This window comes from Ranitomeya imitator, chromosome 4 (genome assembly GCF_032444005.1).
Source record: "Ranitomeya imitator isolate aRanImi1 chromosome 4, aRanImi1.pri, whole genome shotgun sequence".
NCBI lineage: Eukaryota > Metazoa > Chordata > Amphibia > Anura > Dendrobatidae > Ranitomeya > Ranitomeya imitator.
The window spans coordinates 195,443,070-195,457,605 of NC_091285.1; the positions used below are offsets into that span (position 1 = coordinate 195,443,070).

Below are 14,536 nucleotides of genomic sequence, written 5' to 3' on the forward strand. Positions count from 1 at the left end.
TAATAGCTTTCAGAATATAGCGATGCAAAAACTTTTTTTTATAAAATTGTATTTAGTATGCAAATATAGCAAAACATAAAAAATACCCAAATATTGTATAGCTGTAATCATACTGATTTGAAGACCAAGGCTGTCTTATCAATTTTATCACATGGGAAACAATATTAATAAAAAGGAAAACAAAAGCATTAGTCAACAGCTCAGGTCATATAGAAACATTGAAATTAGCATGTAGCAGCGTCTGCTGAGTACTGCAGATCAGCTCCATTACATGATTGTATCTCAACCCTATAAATTACTGTTGGGTCATTATGGAAGGTCATTAAAGGGTTTTCCCCTCTAATTACATTATCCTCTCTCCACTGGTTAGGGGATGTTTAATAATTGGGGGTCTGTTAGGACCCCTACCTATCGCAAGAGTCTGTCTTCCTGAGTCTGCAAATGTGAACAGACCACTCCATTCACTTCTGTAGGACTGTCAGACTGACTTCTCCTTTCACCTTGGTAGGTCTGATGGAGCTACAGTGGTCCATCGGACAGTTCCAGATAAGTGAATCGTGCAGCAGTCAATCATTCGCACTACCGCTTCATTCACACTAGGACATTGGGACTTCTGCTCTGTGGATGGTTTAGGTTCCAGTAATCAGACCCCAGAGATTATACATTTATCACTTACCCTATTTAGTAAGAAAAGCTCTTTAATTTTATTGCATACTGCAAAATCACATCTAAGAGAAATGTGGACTCTCGGCTGCCCCCCTGGAGTTCTTTGCTGACAAGCTGCAACTGTGGTATTGCAGCCAATAATTGGTCTCTATGGTCTTTTGCCATCTATTTCGGCATGACCCTTTTTTAAAACGGACAACCCCTTTAAGTAAATGAATACTGACAAACCTTGGAGAACGCTGCTGTTTTTTCCTTGAACAATTTACCACACAAATATATTATGTGGTAAGGAATTCTGGTTTTACGGCTTTTTCCTGTTTTTGAATATAGGCCAACATATTTTTAGACATGTTGTACGCCTGTAGGCCAACATACTTATGGACGTGCAGTAGGCCCATATGCCAACATACAAAGACGTACATGCAGCTTACTTTACTATTAACCCTGCAATTATCTCTTACCGCCTCACGTCAACAGAGCAACTGCTCCTCTTGTGGGCTGCTCGTCTGAAGGGTCATCACTGCCGACATTGACCGCCGATGTTGATTGACTGCCAGCTCCCCGCAGTTACGCAGAGGTGAGCCTGCTGTCAATCAGCATGACATCTGCAGTCACGCCATGTTAGCAGAGTAGAAGAAAAGCAGCTGTTCTGTCGATGGGACGTCATGGAAGCCGTAGAGTCGTCGAACAGGCAGGAAGTTACCACCACCTTTTTAATACAGGAGCCCCATATATTCTGAATTAATTGTTTAAAGTAGTGGCATCCTTATGAATATATTTATACCTATACAATAATACTTTAGCCTTAATGCAAATTCATTATTTAAAAAACAAAAAAACGTATGCTATTTACCTGAGTAACCAGCAAAAACCTGAACATGAATAACCTGTCGGTCAGGAACATTGCATCTGATTTGAGATTTGCTGGAGAAGGACATGTCTTACTAGTGCGCCGGACTTAAGGCTTGACGGATCCAACAATCCTATTCTTTCCTTGTTTAGCTGAAATATGTTGCAAGATGCAATACTTCAGGGGTTTGGGGGTTTGACTGTGTCTGGAGGAAAAGTGCTGAAGATTAGGTAAGAATACATCATGCAGGTTTACGTTTTTTTAAAGTTTTATGAATTCTTTTCGATGCATGGATATGTTCATTTGTGTGTGTGTGTGTGTGTGTGTGTGTGCATATATAATATATAATGTATGTGTGCGTGTATACACATATTCCCATGCATATTTTTATGTGTACAGTCAAGAGAAAAGGTAGGTACAACCTCTTTGAATTCTATGGTTTTATGTATCTGTACATAATAAAATAATTATCTGGGCCTTTTGAAGGTAGGTCACAAAATTAGGTAAATACAACTTTCCGATACATAACGGTATTTTTATTAAAGCGGTTGTCTACTCTTCGGACAACCTCTTTTCAGTCACCATCTTCCACCCTTATAAAATAAAAACGGGGCTGGCATGACATTGATCCCTGCGCCAATCAGTGGCCGGTTCTCTTTCCACTTCCTCAGACAAATTGAATATCCGGAGGAAGTGAGAGAGCAACCGCAGCTCTAATTCCCTCCGGATGTCAGTTATGTCCGAAGGAGGGGAGAAAGAAGCGGCCGCTGATTGGCTGCAGGGCTCAAGTGACACAAGATCAGAGTCAGTGCCAACACCACTGGAACGGCACTCACTCTGGAGATGGGTATTGCTGTTATTATTTTATAAAGAGGGGAAAATGGTGATTGAGAAGGGGTAGTTGTAGTAGACAACCCCTTTAAATTGTCATCAGAAAGTGTAACTACCTTCATAAAAGCAGAAGTTTTAGAGGTTTACTGGTCTTAAGCATTCAGACGTGTTAACACAGTGACAAGAAGTAAAGACCTCAGCAATGATCTTAAAGAAACAGTTGTTGCTGACCATAATTCTGGGAAGAGTTATAAAGCCATTTTAAAACAATTTAGAATCTATCATTCTTCAGTAGGAAAAATTATTCACCAGTGGTAAACATTCATGGTTGCTAATAAAAAGCCGCTTAATTCTAAAAAGAACATGGCAGCATGGTTAAAGTTTGTAAAGTTGCACCTGATCAAACCACAAGACTTGTGGAATAATATTCTTTGAACAGATGAGACCAAAGTGGAGATGTTTGGTCATAATGCTCTGCACGACATAACAGCACAAACGCCTTACATTGACTGTCAAGCAAGAAGAGGGGTTGATTGGGCTTATTTTGCAGCCACAGGACTTGGGCATCTTGCAGTCATTGAGTTGACCATGTATGTGCTCCTCTCTATACTAAAGTATTCTGGAGAAAATGTGAGGTCATCTATCCAAAAGCCTAAGCTTGGCTGAAATTGGGTCATGCAACAGAACAATGATCTCAAGCACAACAGCAAATCTACATCAGAATGTCTGAAAAAGAAAATAATGGTGTAGATAGGTGATAAGTAACGTATCTTCACTGAACAATCCTTTTAAGCAAATAATGAAACGTGGCCTAAATTTGTCCCGGAAAAGAGACACGGGTATACTCATGATGAAAGTGATACTTCAAGTTATTGCTGCTGAAGGTGGTTCAATGAGCTGTGGATTCGTGTGGTGAACCTTAGTTTCACACACTGTATCTGCATTTTGACCTATTCATCTGAGTTATATTTAAGGAATTTTAACACCCAAATTCTAGTGTTTTTCCTTATGCCCTGATATGTAAAACCATAGAATTCAAAGAGAATGTGCTTAATTTGTTTCGTGACTGTATATATTACCTTCCTTTTATGACTTTATCAGAATACAGGCATCATTTTATGGGTTTATTAAAATTTTCTTATAATAAGAAAGTTGCTCCAAACCTAGACCCAGAACACAAAAGGTATATTGACATGTTGCATGTTTGCCGTGTTTTCCCAAATTTTTTCCTTGTGTTAATCGCTAAAGAATGCAGCATTTTATGGTCTTGTTAAAGTGAATGAGATTTGTTAAAAAATAAAAAAGTAACTTCCTGAAGCCTATTTTTATTAGTAGAGGACAGCCCTGTTAAGTGAATGGGCCCCTGTCCTCTCTTGGTCCTTGTGCAGTTTAACTGGCTGCAAATGTAGTATGTCCACCTCTGCCTATTTTGATATACAGTTGTGCTCAAAAGTTTACATACCCCGGCCTAGTTTTTGCTTTCTTGGCCTTTTTCAGAGAATGTGAATGATAACACCAAAACTTTTTCTCCACTCATGGTTAGTGGTTGGGTGAAGCCATTTATTGTCAAACTACTGTGTTTTCTCTTTTTAAATCTGGATGGATGTTTTGGGTGATCATAATGATTTAAAAAGAGAAAACACAGTAGTGGCGCAGCACTGTGTTGTAACATAACTTGGACTTTGGAAAATGATTCCTGTCATTGACATCAGTTCCTTATAGACTGATTGTTATTATAGGTCATGGGGGAATTGCTTACCGTATGTGGATGCATAGAGTGCAAGGTTTCACTGTTCTCCTTGCTGTACATGTAGCGTATGCATTCTCTCTACTGGAGTACTTTAATATTTTTGGCAATGCTTCTGGTACGTGGTGGCATTTACACCTAGGTAGGTGCCTTTTGAGATAATTTTCTTGTGTTAATGTTTCTGTTTACTACGCCTGTGGTTATCTGTTTGCAATTCCTACTTATATTGTGGTTACTAGTTGTACATTTATACCATACCTGAGCGACATACACCTTCCGCAATTACCACCTGACACCTCCTTATATCCTCTCCTCCTAATTCCCTTGCTACATATTTTTACACTTTTTTTTTTTTTATTCTCGTGGTATTCACTAATTAAATATAGATTTATAGATCTTTGTTTGTTTTTTAAAGCTTGTTTGAAAGCTGAAATGATTGGTCTATACCCGTCCTACTGTTTTTATATTTTTCGTACATCTTTACAACAAGCATAGTTATCGGTGATCGCAAAAATTCTAATAATGGAAATAAAAAACAAAAGCAGTATGCTGGTCTCCTGACCTTTTGGGCTGTTGAGTTGGGGGTCAGGAGATCCTCGGCTGGTCTGTACACGGACCATGATACATACAGTACAGACCAAAAGTTTGGACACACCTTCTCATTTAAAGATTTTTCTGCATTTTCATGACTATGAAAATTGTAAATTCACACTGAAGGCATCAAAACTGTGGAATTATATACTTAACAAAAAAGTGTGAACCAACTGAAAATATATCTCATATTCTAGGTTCTTCAAAGTAGCCACCTTTTGCTTTGATGACTGCTTTGCACACTCTTGGCATTCTCTTGATGAGCTTCAAGAGGTAGCCACAGGAACTGGTCTTCCAACAATCTTGAAGGAGTTCCCAGAGATGCTTAGCACTTGTTGGCCCTTTTGCCTTCACTCTGCAGTCCAGCTCACCCCAAACCATCTCGATTGGGTTCAGGTCTGGTTACTGTGGAGGCCAGGTCACCTGGATGGAATGATATGCCGCTGCAAGATGCTGTGGTAGCCATGCTGGTTCAGTATGCCTTCAATTTTGAATACGTCCACAACAGTGTCAACAGCAAAGCACCCCCACACCATCACACCTCCTCCTCCATGCTTCACGGTGGGAGCCAGGCATGTAGAGTCCATCCGTTCACCTTTTCTGCGTCGCACAAAGACACGGTGGTTGGAACCAAAGATCTCAAATTTGGACTCATCAGACCAAAGCACAGATTTCCACTGGTCTAATGTCCATTCCTTGTGTTCATTAGCCCAAACAAGTCTCTTCTGCTTGTTGCCTGTCCTTAGCAGTGGTTTCCTAGCAGCTATTTTACCATGAAGGCCTGCTGCACAAAGTCTCCTCTTAACAGTTGTTGTAGAGATGTGTCTGCTGCTAGAACTCTGTGTGGCATTGACCTGGTCTCTAATCTGAACTGCTGTTAACCTGCGATTTCTGAGCCTGGTGACTTGGATAAACTTATCCTCAGAAGCAGAGATGACTCTTCGTCTTCCTTTCCTGGGGAGGTCCTCATGTGAGCCAGTTTCTTTGTAGCGCTTGATGGTTTTTGCAACTGCACTTTGGGACACTTTCAAAGTTTTCTCAAATTTTTGGACTGACTGACCTTCGTTTCTTAAAGTAATGATGGCCACTTGTTTTTCTTTACTTAGCTACTTTTTTCTTGCCATAATACAAATTCTATCAGTCTATTCAGTAGGACTATCAGCTGTGTATCCACCAGACTTCTGCTCAACACAACTGATGGTCCCAACCCCATTTATAAGGCAAGAAATCCCACTTATTAAACCTGACAGGGCACACCTGTGAAGTGAAAACCATTTCCGGTGACTACCTCTTGAAGCTCATGAAGAGAATGCCAAGAGTGTGCAAAGCAGTCATGAAAGCAAAAGGTGGCTACTTTGAAGAACCTAGAATATAAGACATATTTTCAGTTGTTTCACACTTTTTTGTTAAGTATATAATTCCACATGTGTTAATTCATAGTTTTGATGCCTTCAGTGTGAATTTACAATTTTCATAGTCATGAAAATACAGAAAAATCTTTAAATGAGAAGATGTGTCCAAATTTTTGGTCTGTACTGTAGATATGTCAGACTAGATGGTGGCCCGATTCTAACGCATCGGGTATTCTAGAATATGTATGTATATAGCAGCCACATAGTATATAGCACAGGCCACGACATATTCTTTAATAGCCGATGCGTTAATACAGGCCACGCAGTATATAACAGTGGCCACGTAGTATATAACACTGCCTAAACAGTATATAACACAGCCCACGCAGTATATAACATTGCCCACATAGTATATAACACTGGCCACGTAGTATATAGCAGCCATGCAGTATATAGCGCAGCCCACACAGTATATAACGCAGCCCACATAGTATATAACACTGCCCACATAGTACATAGCAGCAATGTAGTATATAACGCAGCCCACGCAGTATGTAACACAGCCCACTTAGTATATAGCAATGCGGGCACCATATGCGTGGTTAAAAAAGACTTAAAATAAAAAATAAACAAATACCATCCGAAGGCCCCTTGTAGTCCTGGCGCCTGTGTGCGGTGCACGCGGCAGCTTCCGGTCCCAGGGTTGGTATGAGCGCAGGACCTGTGATGACGTCACATGACCGTGACACCATGGAAGGTCCTTCTCGCATAGTTTCCTTGGCACTGGAACCTGCCGCTTGCACTGCCGAGGACAGCACGCCACGTCGGAGGGTGAGAATAACCTTTTTTTTATTATTCTTATTATTTTTAACATTAGATCGTTTTACTATTGATGCTGCATACACAGCATCAATAGTAAAACGTTGGTCACACAGGGTTAATAGCAGCATTAATGGAGTGCGTTACACCGTCGCATAACGCGGTCCATTAACCCTGTGTGAGGGCTGACTGGAGGGGAGTATGGAGCGGGCACTGACTGCGGGGAGGAAGGAGCGGCCATTTTGCCGCCGGACTGTGCCCGTCGCTGATTGGTCGTGGCAATGGTCATGGGCGTTTTGCCACGACCAATCAGCGACTTGGATTTCCATGACAGGCAGAGGCCGTGACCAATGAATATCCGTGACAGACAGACGGAAGTGACCCTTAGACAATTATAAAGAGGATCTGCTCAAACATAAAAAGAGAGCATAAATAGAATTTTTTTAAATATTCTCCATCTGCAAGCTATGCCGTTTTCAGATCTGTTTGCTTTTATTGGAAACTACCCTTGTTATTTGTGTTCATCTTGATCTTATTTGTCAGATCCAGTGTAATTTTCAGTCTTACTATATACTTTAGATGTAATCAATAGTGGTGAGTGAGTGTACTCGTTGCTCGGGTGGTCTCCGAGTATTTGTAAGTGTTCGGAGATTTAGTTTTTGTCACCTCAGCTGAATGATTTACGGCTACTAGCCAGCCTGAGTACATGTGGGGGTGGCCTGGTTGCTAGGGAATACCTACATGTGTTCAGCCTGTCTAGCAGCCGCAAATAATTCAGCTGAGGTGAGGAAAACTAATTCTCCCAGCACTTACAAATACTCGGAGATCAACCGAGCAACGAGTACACTCACTCATCACTAGTAATCAATCATCCTTGATGTTCTTACATTGCATGTAGCATATTTCCGTAGACATCTTAGAATATATCAGAAAATGAGATTATACAATGAAGCATTATCAAGGCAGAAAAAGATTTACCAAAATTTAGTACAAAATTTACCTGTATTGTTTTTAAACTTTATTTACATAATATTTGGTCTTTCACTACTGGTTTTCTAAAGCATGAGGCGTTTGTATAAAAGATAATAACTATATATTTAGGCTACATTCACACACAGCGTTTTTGCAGCATTTGTTTTTTTTACAACCAAAACCTGCAGTAAAATATAGTGTTCAAAATACAATTTTTGGAAATGTTTTTTTTTTTTTTTTTTTTTTTTGGCGCATTTGTGCTGCGTTTTTTTTTTTTTTACCCGGCCATTGCATGTTTAATAAAGTCAGTTTTATTCATCAATAGCAGCGAAAAATGCAGCAAAAAGACAGCAAAACCAGCTTGCTGCCTTTTTACACTTTGTCATTGTTTTCTATGGGTGGAAGAACGCTGCAAAAAAGCTGAAAGAAGAGACTTACTGCAGATATTAAAAACGCAGTGGCGCTAAAATTCTGTCAGGAGAAAAAAACAAAACAATTGAGTATAGTAAAAAGTAACTTTTTTCTGCAGAAAAAAAAAATGGCTTCAAAAACGTCTCGTTGACCAGCCAAATGTAGGCGGCAGTTGTTTAGTTGCCTGTTTTAGATAGGCTGACTGCCATTCCATGCACATAGAATAATTGTTAATATGGATGGTTCTGTGCTGATGAAATATAATTGTTCTTGGCAGCACATGACCTGTTTATAAAGGACAATGTGCTACCGAAAATGATCATCTATAAGAAAGTATAAACCTATTATAGCTGACCATGGTTTTGCTTGTTTAACCACTGATTGGCAGCATGTTTAGACTGGCGGAGAATCCTAGTAATGCTTGTTACTGATAATAATCATTACTGGCGAGTGTAAATTGAGCATATGTATGTATGGAGTATGTTTATTGTGTACTAGATGGCAGCCCGATTCTAAAGAATCGGGAGTCTAGAATCCATATATACTTTATTTATTCAAATGTAAAAATAATACAATTAATAAATAATAGTAAGAAAGAACAAAAAATGGCTGCACTCACCAGCTCTTGACAATTCTTGTTATTTAAGGTACAGTTACACAGGATCCATGAACATGCTTATGAGGGGAGGGATGAAAGACATCAGACGACAACTTTGCGTGTTGTGGCAAATGCCACAACAACGGTTCTTTGCTTAAGAACAATGTCAGGTAGTAGGAAAATAGCCAGTTAATAATAGGCAATAGTTCTTTGCAGGAATGCAGATATTAATAAATAGGCAGTTTATATTGCAGAGAAATTGCTGGGCAATAATGGACAATGTCCTTATGTGGCAAATAATAGAGCAATATACCCAATGTGGCAAAGAAGAGGTTAATAAACGGCAGTCTCTCAGTATAACAGTCAGTGAATAATAGGCAGTATATGGAGAAAACACCAAACAAAAGTTCAAAATTGGTGTGAAAATGTCACTGAACCACTTCACAACTAAATATATATAGTTTTGGTAAATGGTATTATCATTTTTTTGACGAAATTCGGCAGGAGCTTGAAGAGCAACGTCACTGGGCCCGCCTCCACGCAGTAGAAACTTGCTGTGAGGTAAAAATTCAAAAATCACACCAAAATGGCGGGCGGAGTGTGTCACAGTACGGCACGTTTCTGATTGGTCGCTCGCAGCAGGCGGCAACCAATCAGACACTGGACACTGTTGACGTCACTTATCTCCGGACATTAGCTCCGGACATTAGCTCCGGACAGGAAGTTGGCACAAATTGCAGGAAGTAGTATTCTAGGCAATTATATATTAGATAGAATAAAAAAGTCATTGTAGATTGTGAGCCTTCGCGGGCAGGGTCTTCTCTCCTCCTGTACCAGTCATGACTTGTATTGTTTAACATTATTGTACTTGTTTTTATGTATACCCCTCCTCACATGTAAAGCGCCATGGAATAAATGGCGCTATAACAATCTAATATATAATTGCCTAGAATACTACTTCCTGCAATTTGTGCCAACTTCCTGTCCGGAGCTAATGTCCGGAGCTAATGTCCGGAGCTAATGTCCGGAGATAAGTGACGTCATCAGTGTCCAGTGTCTGATTGGTTGCCGCCTGCTGCGAGCGACCAATCAGAAACGTGCCGTACTGTGACACACTCCGCCCGCCATTTTGGTGTGATTTTTGAATTTTTACCTCACAGCAAGTTTCTACTGCGTGGAGGCGGGCCCAGAGACGTTGCTCTTCAAGCTCCTGCCGAATTTCGTCAAAAAAATGATAATACCATTTACCAAAACTATATATATTTAGTTGTGAAGTGGTTCAGTGACATTTTCACACCAATTTTGAACTTTTGTTTGGTGTTTTCTCCATATACTGCCTATTATTCACTGACTGTTATACTGAGAGACTGCCGTTTATTAACCTCTTCTTTGCCACATTGGGTATATTGCTCTATTATTTGCCACATAAGGACATTGTCCATTATTGCCCAGCAATTTCTTAAATAACAAGAATTGTCAAGAGCTGGTAAGTGCAGCCATTTTTGTTCTTTCTTACTATTATTTATTAATTGTATTATTCTTACATTTGAATAAATAAAGTATATATGGATTCTAGACTCCCGATTCTTTAGAATCGGGCTGCCATCTAGTAAATAATAATAATACATAGAAAGGACACTATCTGAGAGATCCTTTTAGGGCTCAGTGGCCTTCTTCTGTCTTCGCTGGCATCACTGCCGAGTCCAGTGATTGGCTGCAGCGGTCACACGCTGTAGAAATGATGTTACCACTGCATGTCTGCTTTCTCACAGAAACACGTGTCCATGCATTTTGTATTAATCCTCATCCCCATTCATTTCAGTGGAGCTGAGCTGAAATACAAGACACAACCCATGTGCCGGTGTGTGCATTTCTGGAGATGGCAGTTATAGCAAATTGACTATTTATATAAACCCCATAGTTTTTACTCTTCTGATGTAAATAGTCAAATTTTGTCAATAGATCTGAGAAGTGTTAATGAGAGACATACCTATGGAATATTGGAATATTCTGGAAATACTGCAATAGTGTGTCTGGACTATTAATGTAGCAGCCTCACATCTATAGGCATATAGGCTGCAATATCCTGGGAATGATTGTAAAAAAACCAAACATTTATTTGTCTCCTTATGTTCATCTAGTCAAATGGTGAAAACCAATATTTGATTAGCTGCCCCAGGTTATAGCACATGCTGCACTGGTGACGCCTCTGCAGAATGCCGGCATATGGACTTATTGTGTAACTTGGCACACGTAAAAGTATCTTTTTGTGTTTTTTTTTTTTTTCTAGGAACCAGTCCAAGAGGATTTCTCAGCTCCTGAAAGAACACGTGCAGCAGGATGAGTGACCGCCATGGCCGTCCTTATTCCATATTCACAAATCCGGATCCAGTAGACTGGAATGTTAACTTGAAACCAATTCAGTCTGACAAGTTCTTATCGCTTCTCCTGAGCATGGTTCCTCTAATGTGCCACAAAGGCCAGGAAGAGAGACTGAAGAAAATCAATGGCTTGTCACCATCAGGACATGGTTTTAACCTCCGAGCTGACCAGCATCTGGAGTATCATCACTTCTCGGAGCCGAGCTATCTTGGAAATGCCCCACACTGCTCGAATATTTGCAGTACAAGCTACGACTATGACTCTTATGATTACTGTGAAGGGAGGGATGCCTCGGAATCGGATACAATGTTGCAGGATGGTAGGAATCCCGGAGATGGGGACACTGACGCCCTTCTTGATGGGAGCAAAAAACAGCCAAAAGAATCTAGCTTTACAATGGCCCTCCAAATACTTGTGCCGTTCCTGCTAGCAGGGTTCGGGACGGTGTCAGCTGGAATGGTTCTAGACATTGTACAGGTTCGTATAGAAATGGTTTTGAATTCCCATTTATTTATATTTAAAAGCAGGAAGCATCTACCAGAGCATATACTGGAATGTTTCTCTTTAAAGATATTTACTACATTTTAATGAATTGACTATAATATGCCAAGAATCAATAGAATATGAGACTTCTATAGGATTATTTATTTTATTTTCAATAATTTTTCCGGTTAGTAATGTTTGACATTTTTGTTAAAGAGTATTCCAGCTAGGTGCTACCTAACTTGTAGTAGATTGGTTGTAGACCAGGTCTTAAAGGGAACCTATCACCCCCAAAATGGAAGGTGAGCTAAGCCCACCGGCATCAGGGGCTTATCTACAGCATTCTGTAATGCTGTAGATAAGCCCCCGATGTATCCTGAAAGATGATAAAAAGAGGTTAGATTATATTCACCCAGGGGGGGTCCGGTTCTGGTCTGATGGGTGTCGCTGTCCGGGGCCTCCCATCTTCTTACGATGACGTCCTCTTCTTGTATTCACGCTCCGGTGCAGGCGTACTTTGTCTGCCCTGTTGAGGGCAGAGCAAAGTACTGCAGTGCGCAGGCAGCGGGAAAGGTCAGTGAGGCCCAGCACCTGCACACTGCAGTACTTTGCTCTGCCCTCAACAGGACAGACAAAGTACACCGGAGCCACAGCGTGAAGAGAAGAAGAGGACGTCATCTGATGAAGATAAGAGGTGCCGGACCGAGATGCCCATCGGACCAGAACTGGACCGGGACCGCCCCTGGGTGAGTATAATCTAACCTCTTTTTATCATCTTTCAGGTTACATTGGGAGCTTATCTACAGCATTCCAGAATGCTGCAGATAATCCCCTGATGCCGGTGGGCTTAGCTCACCTTCCATTTTGGGGGTGACAGGTTCCCTTTAAGACCCCCACCGATCACTCAGAAAGCTGCTCTTGAGCTCGCTGGTCAGTGTGAGGTATGGGCTCAATAGAAATTGAAAGTGTGAATACCCCGATCCAATGTCTTATTCCCGAGATATGTAAATGAACTGTTAAGATATATCGGCCAAACACTAATGTAAGCGAGACTCTACCTCTAGAGATAATGTAAAATAAAAGTGGCCTTTACCAGTGTGAGCTAATAACCGACTCTGCTTTCCTGATCTACATGTCTCACACTGGTAATGCCTCTTTTCATTGAAAATAAGCTCTGGAGGCAGGTTCTCAGGGAGATGTTTGTTCAACCCAAAGATCTTAAATCGAACCTTTCACATGAAAAAAACGCTATTAGCCTTCAGAGATGGGGTTAATCTGCAGGTTAATGGTGTTCTCAAGCTGCCTCGGTGCCGGGAGGAAATTAACTTTATGCCTCCCGCCAGCGTTCGGCATTCAGTCAAGGGATCATTACCGGCACGAGTTAAGTCACTGCTTTGTGTATAGAGAGAGGCGGCTGTAAACGCGCCCCTGATACTGACTGACAGCAGGTCAGCATTAGTCGGCTGTCAGTCACTGCTTTGTGTATAGAGAGAGGCGGCTGTAAACGCGCCCCTGATACTGACTGACAGCAGGTCAGCATTAGTCGGCTGTCAGTCACTGCTTTGTGTATAGAGAGAGGCGGCTGTAAACGCGCCCCTGATACTGACTGACAGCAGGTCAGCATTAGTCGGCTGTCAGTCACTGCTTTGTGTATAGAGAGAGGCGGCTGTAAACGCGCCCCTGATACTGACTGACAGCAGGTCAGCATTAGTCGGCTGTCAGTCACTGCTTTGTGTATAGAGAGAGGCGGCTGTAAACGCGCCCCTGATACTGACTGACAGCAGGTCAGCATTAGTCGGCTGTCAGTCACTGCTTTGTGTATAGAGAGAGGCGGCTGTAAACGCGCCCCTGATACTGACTGACAGCAGGTCAGCATTAGTCGGCTGTCAGTCACTGCTTTGTGTATAGAGAGAGGCGGCTGTAAACGCGCCCCTGATACTGACTGACAGCAGGTCAGCATTAGTCGGCTGTCAGTCACTGCGTTACCACCGCTGATCTCTATACACAGAGCAGTGACTGATCCCACGTCCGCACCGCCCCTGTGATTGAACACCAAATGTTGCTTGGAGGAATAAAGTTAATTTCCTCCCAGCAGCAGGGCTCAAATTGCAGACTCCAGGCTGGTTGAGAACACTATTAACCTGCAGATTAACCCCATATCTGCCATTTAATAGTGGTTTTTCACATGACAGGTTCCCTTTAACAGCTCATATACATATTAAAACACATATTTCACTGGAATAAAACATCGGCTCACATATACCAAGGTATTAGTTTATTCCACTTCCTATGACCTACATGTCCATATGGACGGCTTATGTGGATTGATCCTACTGATAGATTCCCTTTAAGGATTCCTTAAACTGGGCCAATATTGTTTCAGTTTGTTTGTAGTAATTGTTTCCAGTGTTAGTGTATGTAAAGATCAATGGTAAAAAGTTAAAGGGGTTTTTCAGGCCTAGAATATAAGGGACTACTATTATTTTCCCATAAACCGGTTACGTTTGGAGATCATCTCCATACACTTAAAGGGAAGCTGTCAGTCGATTCATGCTGCCCAAACCACGGGCAGCATAATTCAGAACTGATTGTGGTATGTTTTTCTCTGAATGTTCTGGCGGTTTAATGAAAACCTAGTTTAAAGATCCTGCACCGTTCCAGTTGATATACAGGTCTCTCACTATGTGCACATATGGGCGATACCTATCAAACAACTAGACCGGTGCAGGGGAAGGTAGCTGGACTAGTGTCATGTCTGCCTTTGGTCCCCAGCCAGATCTTTACACTAAGGCCGCCGTCACACATGCGAGTTTTACGGACGTAAGAGCGCAGAA

General features: G+C 41.3%; 1 protein-coding gene across 2 annotated transcripts in view; it reads left to right on the forward strand.

Moving 5' to 3' along the window:
• SLC41A2 (solute carrier family 41 member 2) overlaps window positions 1-14,536 on the forward strand; it is a 129,282-nt gene that overhangs the window by 20,485 nt on the left and 94,261 nt on the right. The window contains exons 1-2 of one of the 2 annotated variants that reach the window (XM_069764220.1): window positions 4,170-4,236; window positions 11,128-11,696. In XM_069764220.1, coding sequence (XP_069620321.1) covers window positions 11,178-11,696 — 519 coding nt within the window. In that variant the 5' untranslated portion in view covers window positions 4,170-4,236; window positions 11,128-11,177. Of the gene's footprint in view, window positions 1-4,169; window positions 4,237-11,127; window positions 11,697-14,536 lie in introns of those variants that run through there. The other variant, XM_069764219.1, reaches the window with a different exon arrangement.